Source organism: Macaca thibetana, chromosome 17 (assembly GCF_024542745.1).
Source record: "Macaca thibetana thibetana isolate TM-01 chromosome 17, ASM2454274v1, whole genome shotgun sequence".
NCBI classification, from domain to species: domain Eukaryota; kingdom Metazoa; phylum Chordata; class Mammalia; order Primates; family Cercopithecidae; genus Macaca; species Macaca thibetana.
The window spans coordinates 88,451,897-88,468,986 of record NC_065594.1 but is presented as its reverse complement, the minus strand read 5'-3'; the positions used below and the strand labels follow the sequence as shown (position 1 = coordinate 88,468,986).

The 17,090-nt window shown below is 36.1% G+C and overlaps 1 protein-coding gene across 2 annotated transcripts in view; it reads right to left on the bottom strand.

Annotated features, from left to right (window-relative positions):
- The window catches only part of MYO16 (myosin XVI), a 615,551-nt gene that overhangs the window by 371,578 nt on the left and 226,883 nt on the right, over positions 1-17,090 (bottom strand). For both annotated transcript variants that reach the window (XM_050766698.1, XM_050766697.1), the window contains one exon: positions 15,698-15,851. In XM_050766698.1, the coding sequence (XP_050622655.1) occupies positions 15,698-15,851 (154 nt within the window). The remainder of the gene's footprint in view (positions 1-15,697; positions 15,852-17,090) is intronic.

The window sequence follows — 17,090 nt, the reverse complement described above, 5'->3', positions numbered from 1 at the left end:
TTGCCTCTTTTCAACTTCTATTTATTGAGGTTTAGTTTACATACAGTAAAATTCACCCTTTGTTGCTTAGCTCAATGAGATTCGACAGATATACACAGTTGCATAAGCAAAATAACCAGCAATGTATAGAATACTTTATCACCTCCAAGAGACCCTTTTTGTCCCTTGGAGTCAATTATTATTAGGTGAGTTAGTGGCTTCTCACACTGTGATTTTTATTTGAATTTCATTTTCTTATTTTAAAATACTTATTAAATAAAAATGGAATATATTTCAGGTGTATAATGTGGTGATTTGATATACATTTTGTAAAGGAAACTACAATTCTATTAATTAACATATCACATTAGATCTCCAAAATTTGCTCATCTTATGATTTAAAGTGTGTGCTCTATGACTGACACCTTCCCTTGCTCCGACTCTCCAATACCTGGCAGCCACCGTTCTACTCTCTGCTTCTGTGATTTTCAGGTTTTTAAGAGTCCACACATAAGTAAGATGATGCAATATTTATCTGTCTGTGTCTGGCTTACTTCACTTGGCCTAATGTCTTCCACGCTGATCCACTGCAAATGATAGAATTTCTTTTTTTTTTTTTTTTGTAGCTGAATAATATTCCGTAGATACATACCACAATTTCTTTATCCTTTCATCTGTTCATGGGCCTTAGATTGTTTCCATATTATCATTACCGTGAACAATGCTGAAATGAACATGAGACGGTACATACCTCTTTGAGATCTTGATTTCATTTCTTTTGAATAAAATATCCAGAATTACAATACTGGATCATGTATTAGTTCTATTTTTTAATTTTTTGAGGAGACTCCATACTTGTTTCCATAGTGACTATACCACTTTGCATCCCCACAAACAGTGTTCAAGGGGCCCCTTTTCTCTATACCCTCATCAACACTGGTTACCTCTTGTCTTTTGGATAATTTTCATCCTTATAGATTTGAGGTGGTATCTTGTTGTGCTTTGAATTTAAATTTCTGTGATGACTAGTGATGGTGAGTATCTTTTCATATACCTGTTGGACAAAATTGTATAACTTCTTTGGAAAAATGTCTATTCAGGTTCTTTGCTCATTTTAAAAACTTAAGAGTTGTTTTTACAGTGAGCTTTGTGAGTTCATTATGTACTTTAGTTATTTATCCCTTAATCATATATATTTGCACATACATATGCACATACACGTATATACCTAAGTATACAGTTTGCAATTATTTTCTCCCATTAAACATGCTACTCTTCATTTTGTTGATTTTATTGTTTTCTTTGCTGTGCAGAAGCCTTTTAGTCTGATGTAACTGACTTATTTTTTCTTTTGTTATCTGTGCTTTTTCTTCTGGTGTCATATCCATAAAACTCATTGCCACAAAATTTGTTGAGGAGCTTCTTTTTTTTTTTTTGAGGTTTATGGTTTTAAATTTTATATTTAATTCTTTCATCCATTTTGACTTAATTTTCTACATGGTGTAAGACAAGTGTCCAATTTCATTCTTTTGTATGTGAATATCCAGTTTTCCTAGTACCAACTATTAACTTTCTTTTCCCCATTGCATCTTGGCACTCCTGTCAAAGATCAGTTGACAATATATGCTTAGGTTTATTTCTGCACTTTCCATTCTGTTCCATTGGTCTATGTGTCTGTTTTATTGCCAGTATCATACTATTTTGATTACTATAGCTTTGTAATATAGTTTGAAATCAGGGGATGTGATGCTTTCAACTTTGCTCCTTCTGAAATAAATAGCTTTTGCTATTTAGAGTTTTTGTATTTCCATAAAACGTTTCTCTTCTTTGGTAAAATGTGGGCTCAAATCTTTTGACTATTTATATTGGTTTCTTTTTTTTCAGATTATTGACTTTATATATTCTGTATCCAACTCATTTATCAGATAAGCTCTTGGCAAATATTCTCTCCCACTCAGCATCTTTGTACTTTTATTTGCATAATTGTGTTTCAAAGAAAAAAATTCTCTTACAGTTTGTGTTTCTGTGACTTATCTAAGTTCCTTTCCTAACCCAATGTCACCAAAAATTTCTCCTGGGTTTTACTCTAGGATCTGTACAATTTTAAGCTTTACACTTTGATCTACGATCCATTGTGAGTTGCTTTTTGTATACAGTGCTACATATGAGTTGAAGTACATTATTTTCTGATATGGATGTCGAAATGTTTCAGCATTGTTTTTTAAAAAATGACTTTCACTTCCATTTAGTGGGACACATTTTTAAAAAATAAATTGATCATATCTGTGTGAGTTTATTTTGGGACTCTTCAGAATGTTTCATTGATATAATCATTCATTATCATTCATTGATATAATCATTCATTATTAAATCAATACTACACTGTCTTGATTCAAATATCTTCTCATTTAGACTTGAAACCAGTCATGTGAGTTATCCAACTTTATTTTCACTTTGAAAATTATCTGGCAGTCTTTAGCATTTTCATATACATTTTGAATCTGTTTGTGAATTTTTACAAAAATACCTGTTGTGATTTTGATTAGCATTGCATTCAATTGATAAATCAGTTTGGTGAGAATTGAAATACTGACAATGTCAACTTGTGTCATGCATGAAAACAAGTACCTTTATTTTGATCTTTGTCAATTTCCCTCACCAATATGTTTTAGCTTTCAGAATGAAAATCTTCCAAATAATTTTTAGATTTATTCTTTTTTATGGTTTTATGAATGTATTTTAAAATTCCAAGGCTGAGTGTAGAAGGATTGCTTCTACACTCAGGAGATTGAGACCAGCCTGGGCAACACAGGAGATTGAGACCAGCCTGGGCAACACAGTGAGCCCCTTCTCTACAAAAAGTAAAAAGTTAGCCAGCTGTGGTGGTGCGTGCCTGTAGTCCCAGCTACTCAGGAGGCTGAGGTGGGAGGATCTCTTGGGTCCATGAGGTCGAGGCTGCAGTGAACTGTGATTGCATAGGTACACTCCAGCCTGAGTGACAGAGTGATACCTGGTCTCAAAAAATAATGAAACAAATGAGTAAATAAAAATAAAATTCCAATTTCCATTTATTGAATTTTAGTATATAAATACACAAATGATTTTGTATATTAACCTTCACATAGCAAGAAGAGAATAAGCTGAAGGGTTGCTTTCAGTAACCACCACAGTCTCATCACTTTGCAGCCCATCTCTATGCCCTGCCTTGCAACTGAACCATAGAACCTAGGAAAGCATGAATAAAAAAAGAGACTAGCAAATAGGCCAGGCCTGATGGAAAGGCAGGAATATTAAGAAATACGTTTACAGAAATGCAAGGTCAGTCTTCCTTATTTTGAACTCTGGATGATGTTTTATAGTGTTTGAGCCAATGAAAATACTTGCACATATGTGAGGGGACAGAGGATCATATATTAATATGAAATAGCATGGCATAGTACAGATGTATGTGCATACATTTTCAAGTCAGTAAAACTACCATGTTTGATATCTGGTTATACCACTTTGGGTGAGTTATGTAGCCATTCTGTAAAATCAAACTGCAAATGGACTATAGTGAAGGACTAATAACATAATGCACAAAAAGGGAGTAGCACCATGACTATGGCCATAGCAGGCAGTAAATCCAGCTGTTGTTTGTATGTGTCTAGAACTGTCAAGCTTCTGAGATTTCACCCTACTTACAATCTAATAAGTTAGTTTGTTACTATTCTATGATTAGTTGCAGAAGACAAGAGTTCCCTGGACAAGAGATAAAAGACTTTATTACTCAAGGCAGACACAGAGCTTTATGTTTATATGAGTTCTTCTGTTTATATTTGTCTTCTTATGGTTATATTTGTCTTCTGTTCCATGTAGTGAGGAGGGGGAAGTAGGAAGAAAACAATACAGTTGGATCTTAATGGATGCCAACACTAGAGAAAGTGCTGTTACAGGAGAGAAAGCCAGGTATATATCAAGTATCTTTTGAGCAAGCAACAAACATTGCATCAAGGAGCAAATAAGTCAGTCCCTTCTTTTGGGAGTGAATATGATTCTTTAAATTTACTCAGTTGCCTATGTAGCTATCTACATACGCCTTGCAGTCTGACAAACTGAGCAAAAATGCGAAGGATGCTCATGGATCAAGGTAGACGGTTCTTCTCAATAGTATAGTTATTAATTGGAAAAAATTTACTATGAAAAGAAAAGGCTTATAATGCTTATAAAAATTTCATAGCCAGATCTGCTTGATACTGCTGTGATTTGAATATTTGTCGCCAGTGAGGCAGTATTGAGAGGTGAAACCTTTAGGAGGTGATTAGGTAATGAGGCCTCTGTCCCCATGAATAAGTTAATCGATTCATGGATTAATAGATTATTGGGTTAATGGATTAATGGTTTATCATGAGAGTGGGACTGATGGCTTTATAAGAAGAGGAAGAGAGACCTGAGCTAGCACTCTCAGCCCCTCATCATGAGATGTGCTGTGCCACCTTGGGACTGTGCAGAGAGTCCCCTCAGCAAGAAGGTACTCACAAGATGTCACCCCTCAACCTTGGACTTCTCAGCCTCCAGAACCATAAGAAATACCTTTCATTTCTTATAAATTACCCAGTTTTAGGCAGCCTGTTATAGGCAACAAAAAATGAACTAAGACAAATGCCATCAAATGATAAAATATTACTTCCAAAGAGACCTTCTTTCTTCCACAAGCACCACTGGGACAATGCCTGTCTGCTGTAACTTCATTCATCATTCACAGAGTTCCCAAGAATATGTTCTATGCTTCTTTGAAACAAAACCCCTTCACATATTTTAAAAAGTTATTATGGTGTGTCTGTGTATGTGTGTGTGTGTGTGTGTGTGTGTGTGTGTGTGTGTCTGTGTGTGTGTGTGTCTATATATATATATATTTTTTTTTTTTTTTTTTTTTTTGAGACAGAATCTCACTCTGTCACCCAGGCTGGAGTGCAGTGGTGTGATCTTGGCTCACTGCAACCTCTGTCTCCCAGGTTCAAGTGATTCTCCTGTCTCAGCTTCCTGAATAGCTGGGACTACAGGCATGAACCCCCATGCCGATCTAATTTTTTTTTAATTTTAATTTTTATTAGAGATGGGGTTTCATTATGAAATTCTGAGGCCAGGCTGGTCTCAAACTCCTGTCCTCAAGTGATCCACCTGCCTTGGCCTTCCAAAGTGCTGGGATTACAGGCGTAAGCCACCATTCTTGGCCTTTCTCTATTGTTTTCTATAATTTGAGTGAACTATCTGCAAAACGTTATATTAATTATATGACATTTAATATGTGATAGTCTTCTGTTCTAAACACTCTACATGTATTAAATTTGTTTCATTTTCACATTATAAAGTGTTCATTATTTTATAATGTCTATATGTTTTATGAATGAGCAAACTGAGAGCACAGAGGAGAAGAACTTGCTCTGGACACACAGCAGGTGCTACTGGAGCTGAGGTTTGAGTCTGTCGGATCTAAGCTACAGAACCTGTGTGCTTACTCACCTGCCACACTGTCTACATCTACTCTCATATCATAAAAATATTTTCTGTATTTTTCTTCATCTATCAATCGTATTTTCTTCTTTGTCAGAGACTTCTATAAACAAAAGGGAGGGTTTGCATATACCAATTTTTTTGAGTCTAGGGTGATTAATAAAAGAGTAGATTGGTCAAGGTCCAAACAAAGAAGATAGTTTATGAAATACAAAAAAGATCACCAATTATAAAGATTTCTTTAGAATAAATATTTAGAAGAAGAACTGAATTTAGTAAAATAGTTGAAATAATCCTTTTATATCTCAAATCTAATTGCAGTATCACTAGCAGACTCCATGAGAGCTATGGTTGGAAAGAAGATTGGCTTAAGACTATGGAGACATCATTCTAAATCAGATTTTACCTCAAGTTGGCTGCCACCTGAACTTTTAAGGCCTGTGAAATCTCTGGGTCACAGCTTCACCTTTGCAAAATGCAAGAGTTAAACTAGGTAATATCTAAGTGTATATCAAGCCCTACAGTTTTGTATTCTTAATAAATAATCTCTACACATAGAACTTTTTACCTGCATCTCAAAAATAAGTCACTACCTCACTCAATGACATCATAGGTTATATAAGATATACCACTAACAATAATCGCAAAGAAATAGTTACAGAGACTCCCTGTATTTGCACACTGTTTGCGTGCTGCTATAAGGACATACTTGAGACTGGCTATGTATAAAGGAAAGAGGTTTAATTCACTCACAGTTCCACATGGATGGGGAGGCCTCAGGAAACTTACAATCATGGCAGAAGTCACCTCTTCACAGGGCGGCAGGAGGAAGAATGAGTGCCAACAGGGGAAATGCCAGATGCTTATAAAACAAGCAGATCTCATGAGACTCACTCACTATCATGAGAACAGCATGGGCAAACCACCCAGATGATTCAATTACATCCCACTGGATCCCTCCCATCACACGTGGGGATTACGAGAACTGCAATTCGAGATGGTATTTGGGTGGTGACACAGGCAAACCATATCATTCTGCCCCAGCGCCTCCCAAACCTCATGTCCTTACATTTCAAACATCACGCCTTTCCAACAGTCCCCTAAAGTGTTTACTCATTCCAGCATTAATGCAAAAGTCCAAGTCCAGAGTCTTATCTGAGTCAAGGCAAGTCCCTATCATCTATGAGCCTATAAAACTGAAAGCAAGTTAGTTACCTCCTGGATACACTAGGGGTACAGGCTTTGGCTAAATAATCCCATTCCAAATGGGAGAAACTTGCCAAAACAAAGGGGAACAGGCCCCATGCAAGTCCAAAATACAATAAGGCAGTCATTAAACGTTAACATTCCATAATGATTCTCCTTTGCTCCATGTCTCACATCCAGGTTACAATGATATAAGAGGTGGGCTCCCATGGCCTTGGGTAGCTCTGTCCCTGTGGCTTTGCTGGGTATGGCCCTGCACCTGGCTGCTTTCATGGGCTGGTATTGAGGGTCTGCAGCTTTTCCAGGTGCATGGTGGAAGCTTTCAGTGGTTCTACCATTCTGGGGTCTGGAGGAACATGGCCTACTTCTCACAGCTCCATTAAGCAGTGCCCAAGTGGGGACTCTGTGTGGAGGCTCCAACACCACATTTCCCTTCTGCAGTGCCCTAGCAGGGTTTGCTCCTGCAGCAAACTTCTGCCTAGAAATCCAGATGTTTCCATACATTCTCTGAAGTCTAGGCTAAGTTTCCCAAACCTCAATTCTTGACTTCTGAGCACCCACAGGCCCAACACCACATGTATTCCACCAAGGCTTGGGGTTTGCACCCTCTGAAGCAAGGCCCGAGCTATCCTTTGGCCCCTTTGAGCTGCATGAGGCTGAAGTTGCTGGGGTGCAGGACACCAAGTCCCTCAGCGGCACACAGCAGTGAGGTCCTGGGCTCAGCCCACAAAACCATTTTTGCCTCTCAGACTTCCTTGCCTGTGATGAGAGGGGCTGCTGGGAAGGTCTCTGATATGCCCTGGAGACATCTTCCCCATTGTCTTGGTGATTAACACTTGGCTCCTTGTTACTTATGCAAATTTCTGCAGCAGTCTTGAATTTTTTTCCTAATAAATGGGTGTTTCTTTTCTACTGCATCATCAGGCTGCAAATTTTCAAACTTTTATGCTCTGTTTCCTTTTGAACACTTTGCTGCTTAGAAATTTATTCTGCCGGATACTCTAAATCATCTCTCTCAAGTTCAAAGTTTCACAGATCTCTAGAGCAGTGGCAAAATTCTGCCAGTCTCTTTGCTAAAACATAGCAAGTGTCACCTTTGCTCCAGTTCCCAGCAAGTTCCTCATCTCCATCTGAGATCACCTCAGCCTGGACTTCATTGTCCGTAACACTATCAGCATTTCGGTCAAAGCCATTCAACAAGTCTCTCAGAAGTTCCAAATGTTCCCACATCTTCCTGTTTTCTTCTGTTATGCCCAGACCGTTTGTTCCCCAAAGAAGACCACCAGAGTCCAGAGTCAAAGTCAAGCGGCAAGAATCTTTTACTGCAAGTTCGAACTTGGTCCCTCCATTCCACAGCATACAAGAGGGCCCCGAACAATGCGAGTGCTTGCCTTTTATAGCCCGAGGTAAATAGGATAGTAAAGTTACAGAGGAACAAGGGAATTCTCTTGGTTACAGCATTACAATTGGTTTACATTTTAAGTTATACATTTAGTAGTTTTTCTATTGGTTCCCGCGCTTTCAGTAAAACCTCAAACGGCTGTGTCCTTATAGGGGATTTTCCAGGTGGTGTTTGTACTGGGCTCAGGAAATTGAGAGATATATGGTGGGATGTGTTTGTACTGGGCTCAGGAAATTGAGAGATATATGGTGGGATGTGTTTGTACTGGGCCTGTTTGTGTTGAGCCCGGGGCTGAGGAATGTGCTTTGTGTTGAGCCCGGGGCTGAGGAATGTGCCTGATTTCTTTCACTTCTCAGCCCTTCAAACTGTTCCAGCCTCTGCCTGTTACCCAGTTCCAAAGTTGCTTCCACACTTTCGGGCATCTTTACAGCAGCACCCCACTCCCAGCACATATTTACTGTATTAGTCTGTTCTCATGCTGCTACAAGGACACACCTGAGACTGGGTAATTTATAAAGGAAAGAGGTTTAATTGATTCACAGTTCCACATAGCTGAGGAGGCTTCAGGAAAATTACAATAATTGCAGAAGGCATCTCTTCACAAGTTGACAGGAGAGAGAATGAGTGCCAGCAGGGAAATGCCAGATGCTTATAAAACCATCAGATCTTGTGAGAATGAGTTCACTATCAAGAGAACAGCATGGGGGAATCTGCCCTCATGATTCAATTACCTCCCACCAGGTCTCTCCCAGGACATGTGGGGATTATGGGAACTATAATTCAAGATGAGATTTTGGGTGGGGACACCTCTAAACCATATCACTCTTTTATTCATATAAGAAAAAAAACAATTCTAAGTAATATAATTGTTTTGAAAAGCAGTATATTAATTAGTCATGCACTTATTTTCTACAAGAAAAGTGCAAATTGTATACCTAGGCTGATGGCATACAATATTATAAATTTCCATAGAACAATTGTTTAGGGATCTTTCTTTTAAAATAAAACAGTTTGTCTATAATCATTGTGATTAATAATAGCATTCAGACAATTTGACTTCAATATCTTAAAATTTTCACTTACTATGTATTTGTAGAATTTAATGACACATATAATAAAATGTTACTTGTTTAAAAAATTTTAATCATTGGTATTTTCTTAATACTCATTAGATGTTTATTGATTGGAAAATATTTATCAGATTATGTTTAAAACTAAGATGTGATTTTATATATGTGTGTGTGTGTGTGTGTGTGTGTGTGTGTATATATATATATATATATATATATAGTGCAAGACTGAATAAAAGAGGAAACATATAAAGGGTAAAAGGAAAAATTCCAAGTTAATAGTAGTTTCATCAAGAAGGTGGAATAGTGACCCAGAAGGCCTTAACCTTCTTCTCTCAGCTAAATTTTGACTATCTCTAATCCTCTGAACTCCCTTTTCTTGAAGCAATGACTTTAGAAAACTGAACTGCAAATATTTTCTCTCCCTCTTTGAGATGTATATCTTCTCCCAGCCTCTGGCCAGTTTTACAACCCAGGGATGTCTTTATGACCTGGGAGTCATCCCTTTGAAGTCTAAACAGGGAAGAACAGAGCCCACATAGTTTTTGTGGAGCACAGGAGCCTAACTTTGATAAAGGACAATGAGCAAATGCCCATGGCTTAGTCACCTTGACCAAACTCCTCCCTAAAGTGCTACAGTACTTTCCTGCTAGCTCATTCCAGCACTTAGAAACTCTCCCATTTTTTGTTCAGTTGAATTGAGTTCAATCATTCTCCCTTAGTGCAATAGTTTTTAGTGAAGTCTTTCTTTCCTGTATAATTTCTCTGGTGCAACTTTTCTTTGAAGCAAATGAGCGATTTTTTTCATGCTTCTATATGTTTTTCTGCAGTTTCCAAATTTTCTTCAACAAGAAATTCTTATTCTGATTATAAAAAAGAAATTATTAGTAATAGAAGTTTTATTTGGTGAGAAAAAAAAGAAACGAGATAGTATATTTTCTATGGATAAGACAGATCCCATAAACATTTAAAAAAAGAAATTCAGTACCATCCAAGGGTAGCTTAGATTAATACAGTAGAGATAGATTTAACTCTGACTGTGAAAAAAAATTAGATGAGAATATACCAGCAGACGACCAATTTCTGAACTCTACTGGATTTATGCCAGACTTACTTATTTTGACAAACATAAAAGTAACTTCATGCAGAGAAAATGTGCCTATAGGAAATAGGATTTTATTTCTGAAAATGGAAACAGGAATGTAATAAAATGAAACCAACAAAGGCAACAATTATCACCCATTGTAACTAAAGTAATTTTAGAAAATCATAGAGATGAAATACAATTGAATATATTGAGATATATGAGGCCAACAACAAAAATAACCAAAAAAATAATAATAATAACACAAACAGATTTCGTAAAGATATGGCATATGTGACTTGGTTATTTTGGTGCTTAAAATAACTGAATAGACAGTTCTTAATGTTACTCCTACAAACATAGCTACATAAATTGTTCACCGTAGAAAATTCAATTAAATTTTTGTTTTTCTGCTTCTATAAAGACCTAAGGATTAATATTAAATGAAAGAGTTCTTGAAGAGATTTGAATTAATTGCTGTATATTTGGTCCTTCTAAAAATTAATTTTTGTAAGAATTTTTTTTTACAATTTAAAGACCATTATGGTAAAATATTACCTGTGTCTAAAAAGCAAATAAAACTTTCATGTGTCATTGGCTGAACTGGAGTTTATACTGTTTTTAAGACATATTAATCTTGACAGCTCTCAATAGATATATGCAAAAAAATTTTAATAGCTCGTTTAAGGGAAAATTTGTAAATTAAGTATAATTTAGTACTTTTATGTATATATGAAGGAAGATTCTGAAAGTTTCAAGTGTTAGCTTTGCTAGGAATGCTCCCTGAATGGATCATTCTGTCTCTGTATTCGATGACATTTCTCTTTGTGCACTACTGGACTTCAGAATACCTAAGAGAAAATAATTAGGGAACTCGTTGACAGGTTTATCAATACTTTGTAAACACATTCTGTAGAATTTAACAATGTAGTTGTGATATTTGATTAAAAAGGCTTGATGTTTTATAGATTACTAAATAAAAAAATTATACATACATATCAAATGAGTTATTTGATAGAAAAGTCATTTGTAATCTAAAAGACAATATACAAATATGATGTATTATTGCTTAAATTGCTTAAATACTATGCATTAATTGTCGGGAAAAGAAAGAGACCAGGCTGTGACTGTGTCTATATAGAAAGAAGTAGACATAAGAGACTCCATTTTGTTCTGTATTTGAGATGCTGTTAATCTGTGACCCTACCCCCAACCTTGTCCTTGCAAGAGACATGTGCTGTGGTGACTCAAAGTTTAATGGATTTTGGGCTGTGCAGGCTGTGCTTTGTTAAACAAGTGCCTGAAGGCAGCTTGCTGGTTAAAAGTCATCACCATTCTCTTAATCTCAAGTACCCAGGGACACATACACTGCCAAAGGTCGCAGGGACCTCTGCCTTGGAAAGCTAGGTATTGTCCAAGGTTTCTCCCCATGTGATAGTCTGAAATATGGCCTCGTGGGAAGGGAAAGAGCTGATCGTCCCCCAGCCTGACACCCGTGAAGGGTCTGTGCTAAGGAGGACTAGTATAAGAGGAAAGAAGGCCTCTCAGCAGTTGAGATAGAGAAAAGCATCTGTCTCCAGCTCGTCCCTGGGCAATGGAACATCTCGGTGTAAAACCGGATTGTATGTTCTGTTTACTGAGAAAGGAGAAAACCGCCTTAGGGCTGAAGGTGGGACACGCTAGCGGCAATGCTGCTCTTTATGCACTAAAAAGGTTTATGGAGATGCTTGCATATGCATATCAAGGCACAGCACTTTTCCTTAAACTTATTCATGTCACAGAGATCTTTATTCATATGACTTACTGCTGACCTTCTCCCTAGGATGATCCTATTACCCTGCCACTTCCCTTTTGCTAAGATGGTAAAGATAATGATCAATAAATACTGAGGGAACTCAGAGACCGGTGCGGGCGTGGGTCCTCTGCATGCTGAGCGCCCGTCCCCTGGGCCCACTTTTTCTTTCTCTATACTTTGTCTCTGTGTCTCATTTCTTTTCTCAAGTCTCTCATTCCACCTAACGAGAAAGGCCCACAGGTGTGGAGGGGGCAGGCCACCCCTTCAATTAATATTCTTTAATATATTAATACGAAGTGAAACCACACAAGAAATTTTATGCCACAGTTTTCTGATTCTGCAAAAGTAGAACTTAAGGTGACAACTGGGACATTTTAATACTGAAAGAGGGCTTTATTCATCATCATGCTGGGGAAACAAGCAGACACCAGACTGGACCAAATGGGCACATATGGCCACTCTAGTTATGAGAAATTTCTTCTGCTTGTGAAAAAGAGGTGTTCAGGACATACAAATCCATACGGGGGCCGGCACAGTGGCTCACGCCTGTAATCCCAGCACTTTGGGAGGCCGAGGTGGGTGGATCACCTGAAGCCAGGAGTTCAAGACCAGCCTGGCCAACATGGTGAAACCTCATCTCTACTAAAAATACAAAAACTAGCTGGGCACGGTGATGCACACTTGTAATCGCAGCTACTCAGGAGGCTGAGGCAGGAGAATTACTTGAGCCCAGGAGGCGGAGGTTGCAGCGAGCTGAGATTGTACCATTGGACTCCAGCCTGGGCAACAGAGCGAGACACTGTCTCAAAACAAGCAAAAAAAAAATCCATATGGAACATTGAAACACACTGGAAAGTCAAAGTAGTATCATTTGCACAACTTCTAAATCTTTGGAGTTCTAAAACTTTGGCACAAGAAGCAAGATACCCCAAGGGCATGACACCCCAAGGTTACAGCAGCTGTAGCACCAGTCAATATTCCTATATTTAGGCTCTTTAATTTCTTTCAGTGATGTTTTGTAGTTTTCAGTGTAAAAATTTGCAGTTCTTTTCTTAAATTTTCTTGTATTTTGTTTTTCTTATGTTGTTGTAAACTAAATTGTTTTTAATTTTTCCTTTTTTCCTCCCCTACTGGGTAAGCATGTTTTTAATCTCATTTTTGAATTACGAATTGCTGTGTATAGAAATACTGATTGTTTCTGTGTCTTGATCATGGGTATTGCCATCCTCCTGAACTATATTCTTAGTTCAAATAGGATTTTTAAATAAATTCCTTAGAATTTTCTACATAAAGATTATGTCATCTGAATATAGAGATAGTTTTACTTCTTCATTTCCAGTTTGGATACTTTTTATTTATTTATTTATTTATTTTCTTGCTAGGTTGCTCTAGCAAAAACCACCAATACAATGTTGAACAGAGCTGGTGACAGCAGACACTCTTGCCTTTGTCCTCATCTTATGGGGTAAGTAATTAGTTACCATTGAGTACAACGTTAGCTCTGTTTTGCTTTTGTTTTGTTTCCTTTTTTTATTTTTTGGTACTTGCCCTTTATCAGGTTGAGAAAATTTCCTGCCATTCTTAGTTTATTTACTTTTTCCTCATAAAAGTGTATTGGGCTTTGTCAAATGCTTTTTCTACATATGTTGAGATAATCATTTGATTTTGTTCTTTATTCTATTAACATGATACACCATATTTTCTGATTTTTGAACGCTCAGCCTTGCTTTCTTGTCATAAATCTCACAAAGACATATTGTGAAATCCTTTTTATATGTGGCTGAACTTGATTTGCTGGTGTTTTATTTAGGTGTCTTAAAGCTACATTCATAAGGTTGTTGTTTTCTTTTTATCTGACATTTTTATTTGATTTTTGTATCTGGGTAATTCTGACCTGATAGAATGAGTCAAGAACAATTCCCTGCTCTTCTGTTTTTGAAAGTGTTTGTGAGGGATAGTGTTAATTCTTTAAACAATTGGAAGAATTCAGCCTTGAAGCCATGTGGACATTAGCTTTCCTTTGTGAGAAGTTTTTGGTGACAAATTCAATCTCTACTTGCTGTAGGTCTATTCCAATGTTCTCTTTTTTTCTTTAGTTCTGCTTCTTGGTGTTTTCTTGGAATTTGTCAATTTCGTCTAGGTTATCTAATATTTTGGTGAACAATTGTTAATAGTTTTTCCTTCTAATTATTTTTGTTTCTGTAAATTCAGGAGTAATATTCCTCTTTCATTTCTGATTTTGGAAAAGAATGTTCCATGCACAATTGAAAAGAATATGTATTCCACAATTTCTGGATGAAGTGCTCTAATTGTGTCTGTTAGATCTGGTTGGTTTATAGTGTTATTTAAGTCTTCTATTCCCTTGTTGATATTTTGTCTACTCATTCTATTTGTTTTTGAAAGTTGGGCATCAACGTCTTTAACTATTCAGACTAAGTATTAGTCATAAGGCAGAGCTCTTTCCAGTAACCACAACACCACCTCTGAAGAATATGAATATATAAATTCATAGAGATCTGTTTTAGAGGGGTTGCATTAGAATATCCAGATTTTCATATGTTTGCTTTTTGTACATTTTCACCATGGGTATTTCTATGGTTTTAAATGAACTTTTATATCATGTTAAAACCCTTCATAAAGCTTTCCATCTTTGTCTTACTTATTTTAATGCATATTTTAGCAGTAGCATTCTGGAGGTAACAAGCTTTCCAATGTTTAATAATTTATCTTTCAGTAATTTTATAGGTACTATCAATTTTTTATAATATTGCTCTGAATACACAATTGCTTTACCCGATTGCTGTTTTTGAAGGTCTTTAAAACGATGCCACAGACTTTTAAACAAGGTCCCACAGATTACATGCAATGTTATTTATTCATAGAGATTTACTTATTGATTTAGATACTCACAGTCCATCTCTACCTGACAATGTTTGCTATCTGTTTTGTTATATATTCCAAGCACCACAGTCAGTAGATTTCAAACAAATATTTAAAAATGAATGAATATGTAAGCATACCTAAGTTATATACATAAAACTTGTGTTTATATATCCATATGCTGGCAAAGAAAAACTCCAGAAACATAAGCATCATTCTACGAGTTAAATAAACACTTATTCTTCAATAAATTTAACATTAATTCGAACGTTATTTGTTATTCACACTTTGTGTCACGTTTTCAGACCTTGAAAATGATGTCGATCCATTTGATATTTTCAATGCAACAGGAAAGTTATTTTAGGAGATAACATACACAACAATAAATAATTTGTTTTATGCTTATGAGAGAAACACATATCAGTATTTTCTCTTTCAGGAAAGTTAGCCATAATGATAATCACTGGAAACCTCATTATCAGTTTAGCTAAAATCTTGGAATGTGTTTAAAATATTATTTGGTCTCATGGTACACGAAATTGATTTCATAACTGATATAGTAACATTGTTTTTAAATCAGAGGGTTTATATAAAATTATGTTTAACTCATCATTATGTTTTTTTGTTAAACTCAAAATTATGTTTAACAAGTGTTCTTTGGTACATACATTGATAAACCATTTTAATTGTTCTAACTCATTTTTGCTGAGAGTCAGACTTAATATTGGCTCTGAAATGACCAGCAGGTAGAGAAGATGGCAAATGAGAATGAGCAGGAAGACACTTACAGCTTACTCGACAGCACGGGGAGATCATGCATGATCTCTTCATAGGGCTCTTCTTGTGCTAAGGTAGAAACAGATAAAGGCTCTTTCATTTTTTCTTCCCAGGCAATTTCGGCTTTCAGCAGCATTTCCTCAATAAACTCAGATGCAGCAATATCTACAAGAAAAAAAATAAGAAAATCAGAAAAATGATGGGTGGTGATAGTACATAAATCTATTTACTTTCAATAATTCCGATATGCTTAAAATGATAAAAATTTATCAATGTATGACTCAAAACAAAAAACCTTAAAAGTTTATTGCTGGGATAAAATTGAAGTACTGTCACTTTAAAACACTATTTTGTTTTACATCAGTGACATATTTAATTATAAATGAAATAAAATATGAAAATAGTATACACTGGATGGGGGATATGTAAAATAAAAAATCATTGAGAATAAGCTTGCACAAACTTAATGTCATTTCATTCTCAGTAAAACTTGTCCTGCATCTTGGTGACTATGAACCAAAATTACAGAAAAAGTTACACTTTCCCATCAACTGGATTATAAAGCATGTAACTGGCTTTCTATAAACATTCTACTAAATGGGTAGTTGTACAAGTAAATACTCAGATGTATTATTTACACAAGGGGTCTGCTCTCTAGCCATAATATTTTTACCTTTATCAATTGCAAATATAAATAAATATATTCCCTTACAAATTACACATAACAGTAACATCTCAACACGTTTGGGTAGCAACATATATATGTATCAATCAAGTTTATACTAACAACAATTACTGATCTAGAAACTGATATAGAGCATGAGGAAAAAATCAACATTCATATCAATTAAGAACCTACTGGAGGCAGCTGCTGCTTCTCGATCATTAGGACCAGATTGTGTGACCACCTATGTCTATAAATGAGAGCTATGTGGCCTTCTGGGCTGGTCACAGTAATGTAGCTGCCACAAGAAGATATTATGTAAAGATTTTGTCATTATTTGCCTCAGATTATATTATATACATGTAAAAAGTAGGTGAGTGTTCAGCTTTCTTACTTTGGTAGATTACATTTCTGTCCCACCTAACAAATTGTTTCCCTCCCCTGATATTTTTTTATGAATCCATTCCAAATTCAAGAAACATAAAATAACAGTAATAAACTATAATACTGATGACGACTTTCATTTTCTCAGTTATAGCATAGGTTTCTGGTTTACTGTTCTCTGCTCTATTCTTGTATCTGGTTTTATCTAGTTATATCTTCTTGCTGCCTGGATTGTTGGCGTATCTGCTTTAGTTGAAACCTCTCACTGCATTATAACTCTTTGCTTTTTGCATGTGATAAAAGTATTTTCATTCAACTAGCAAATCTTTACTGAGGATCTATTATAGGCCCAGCAC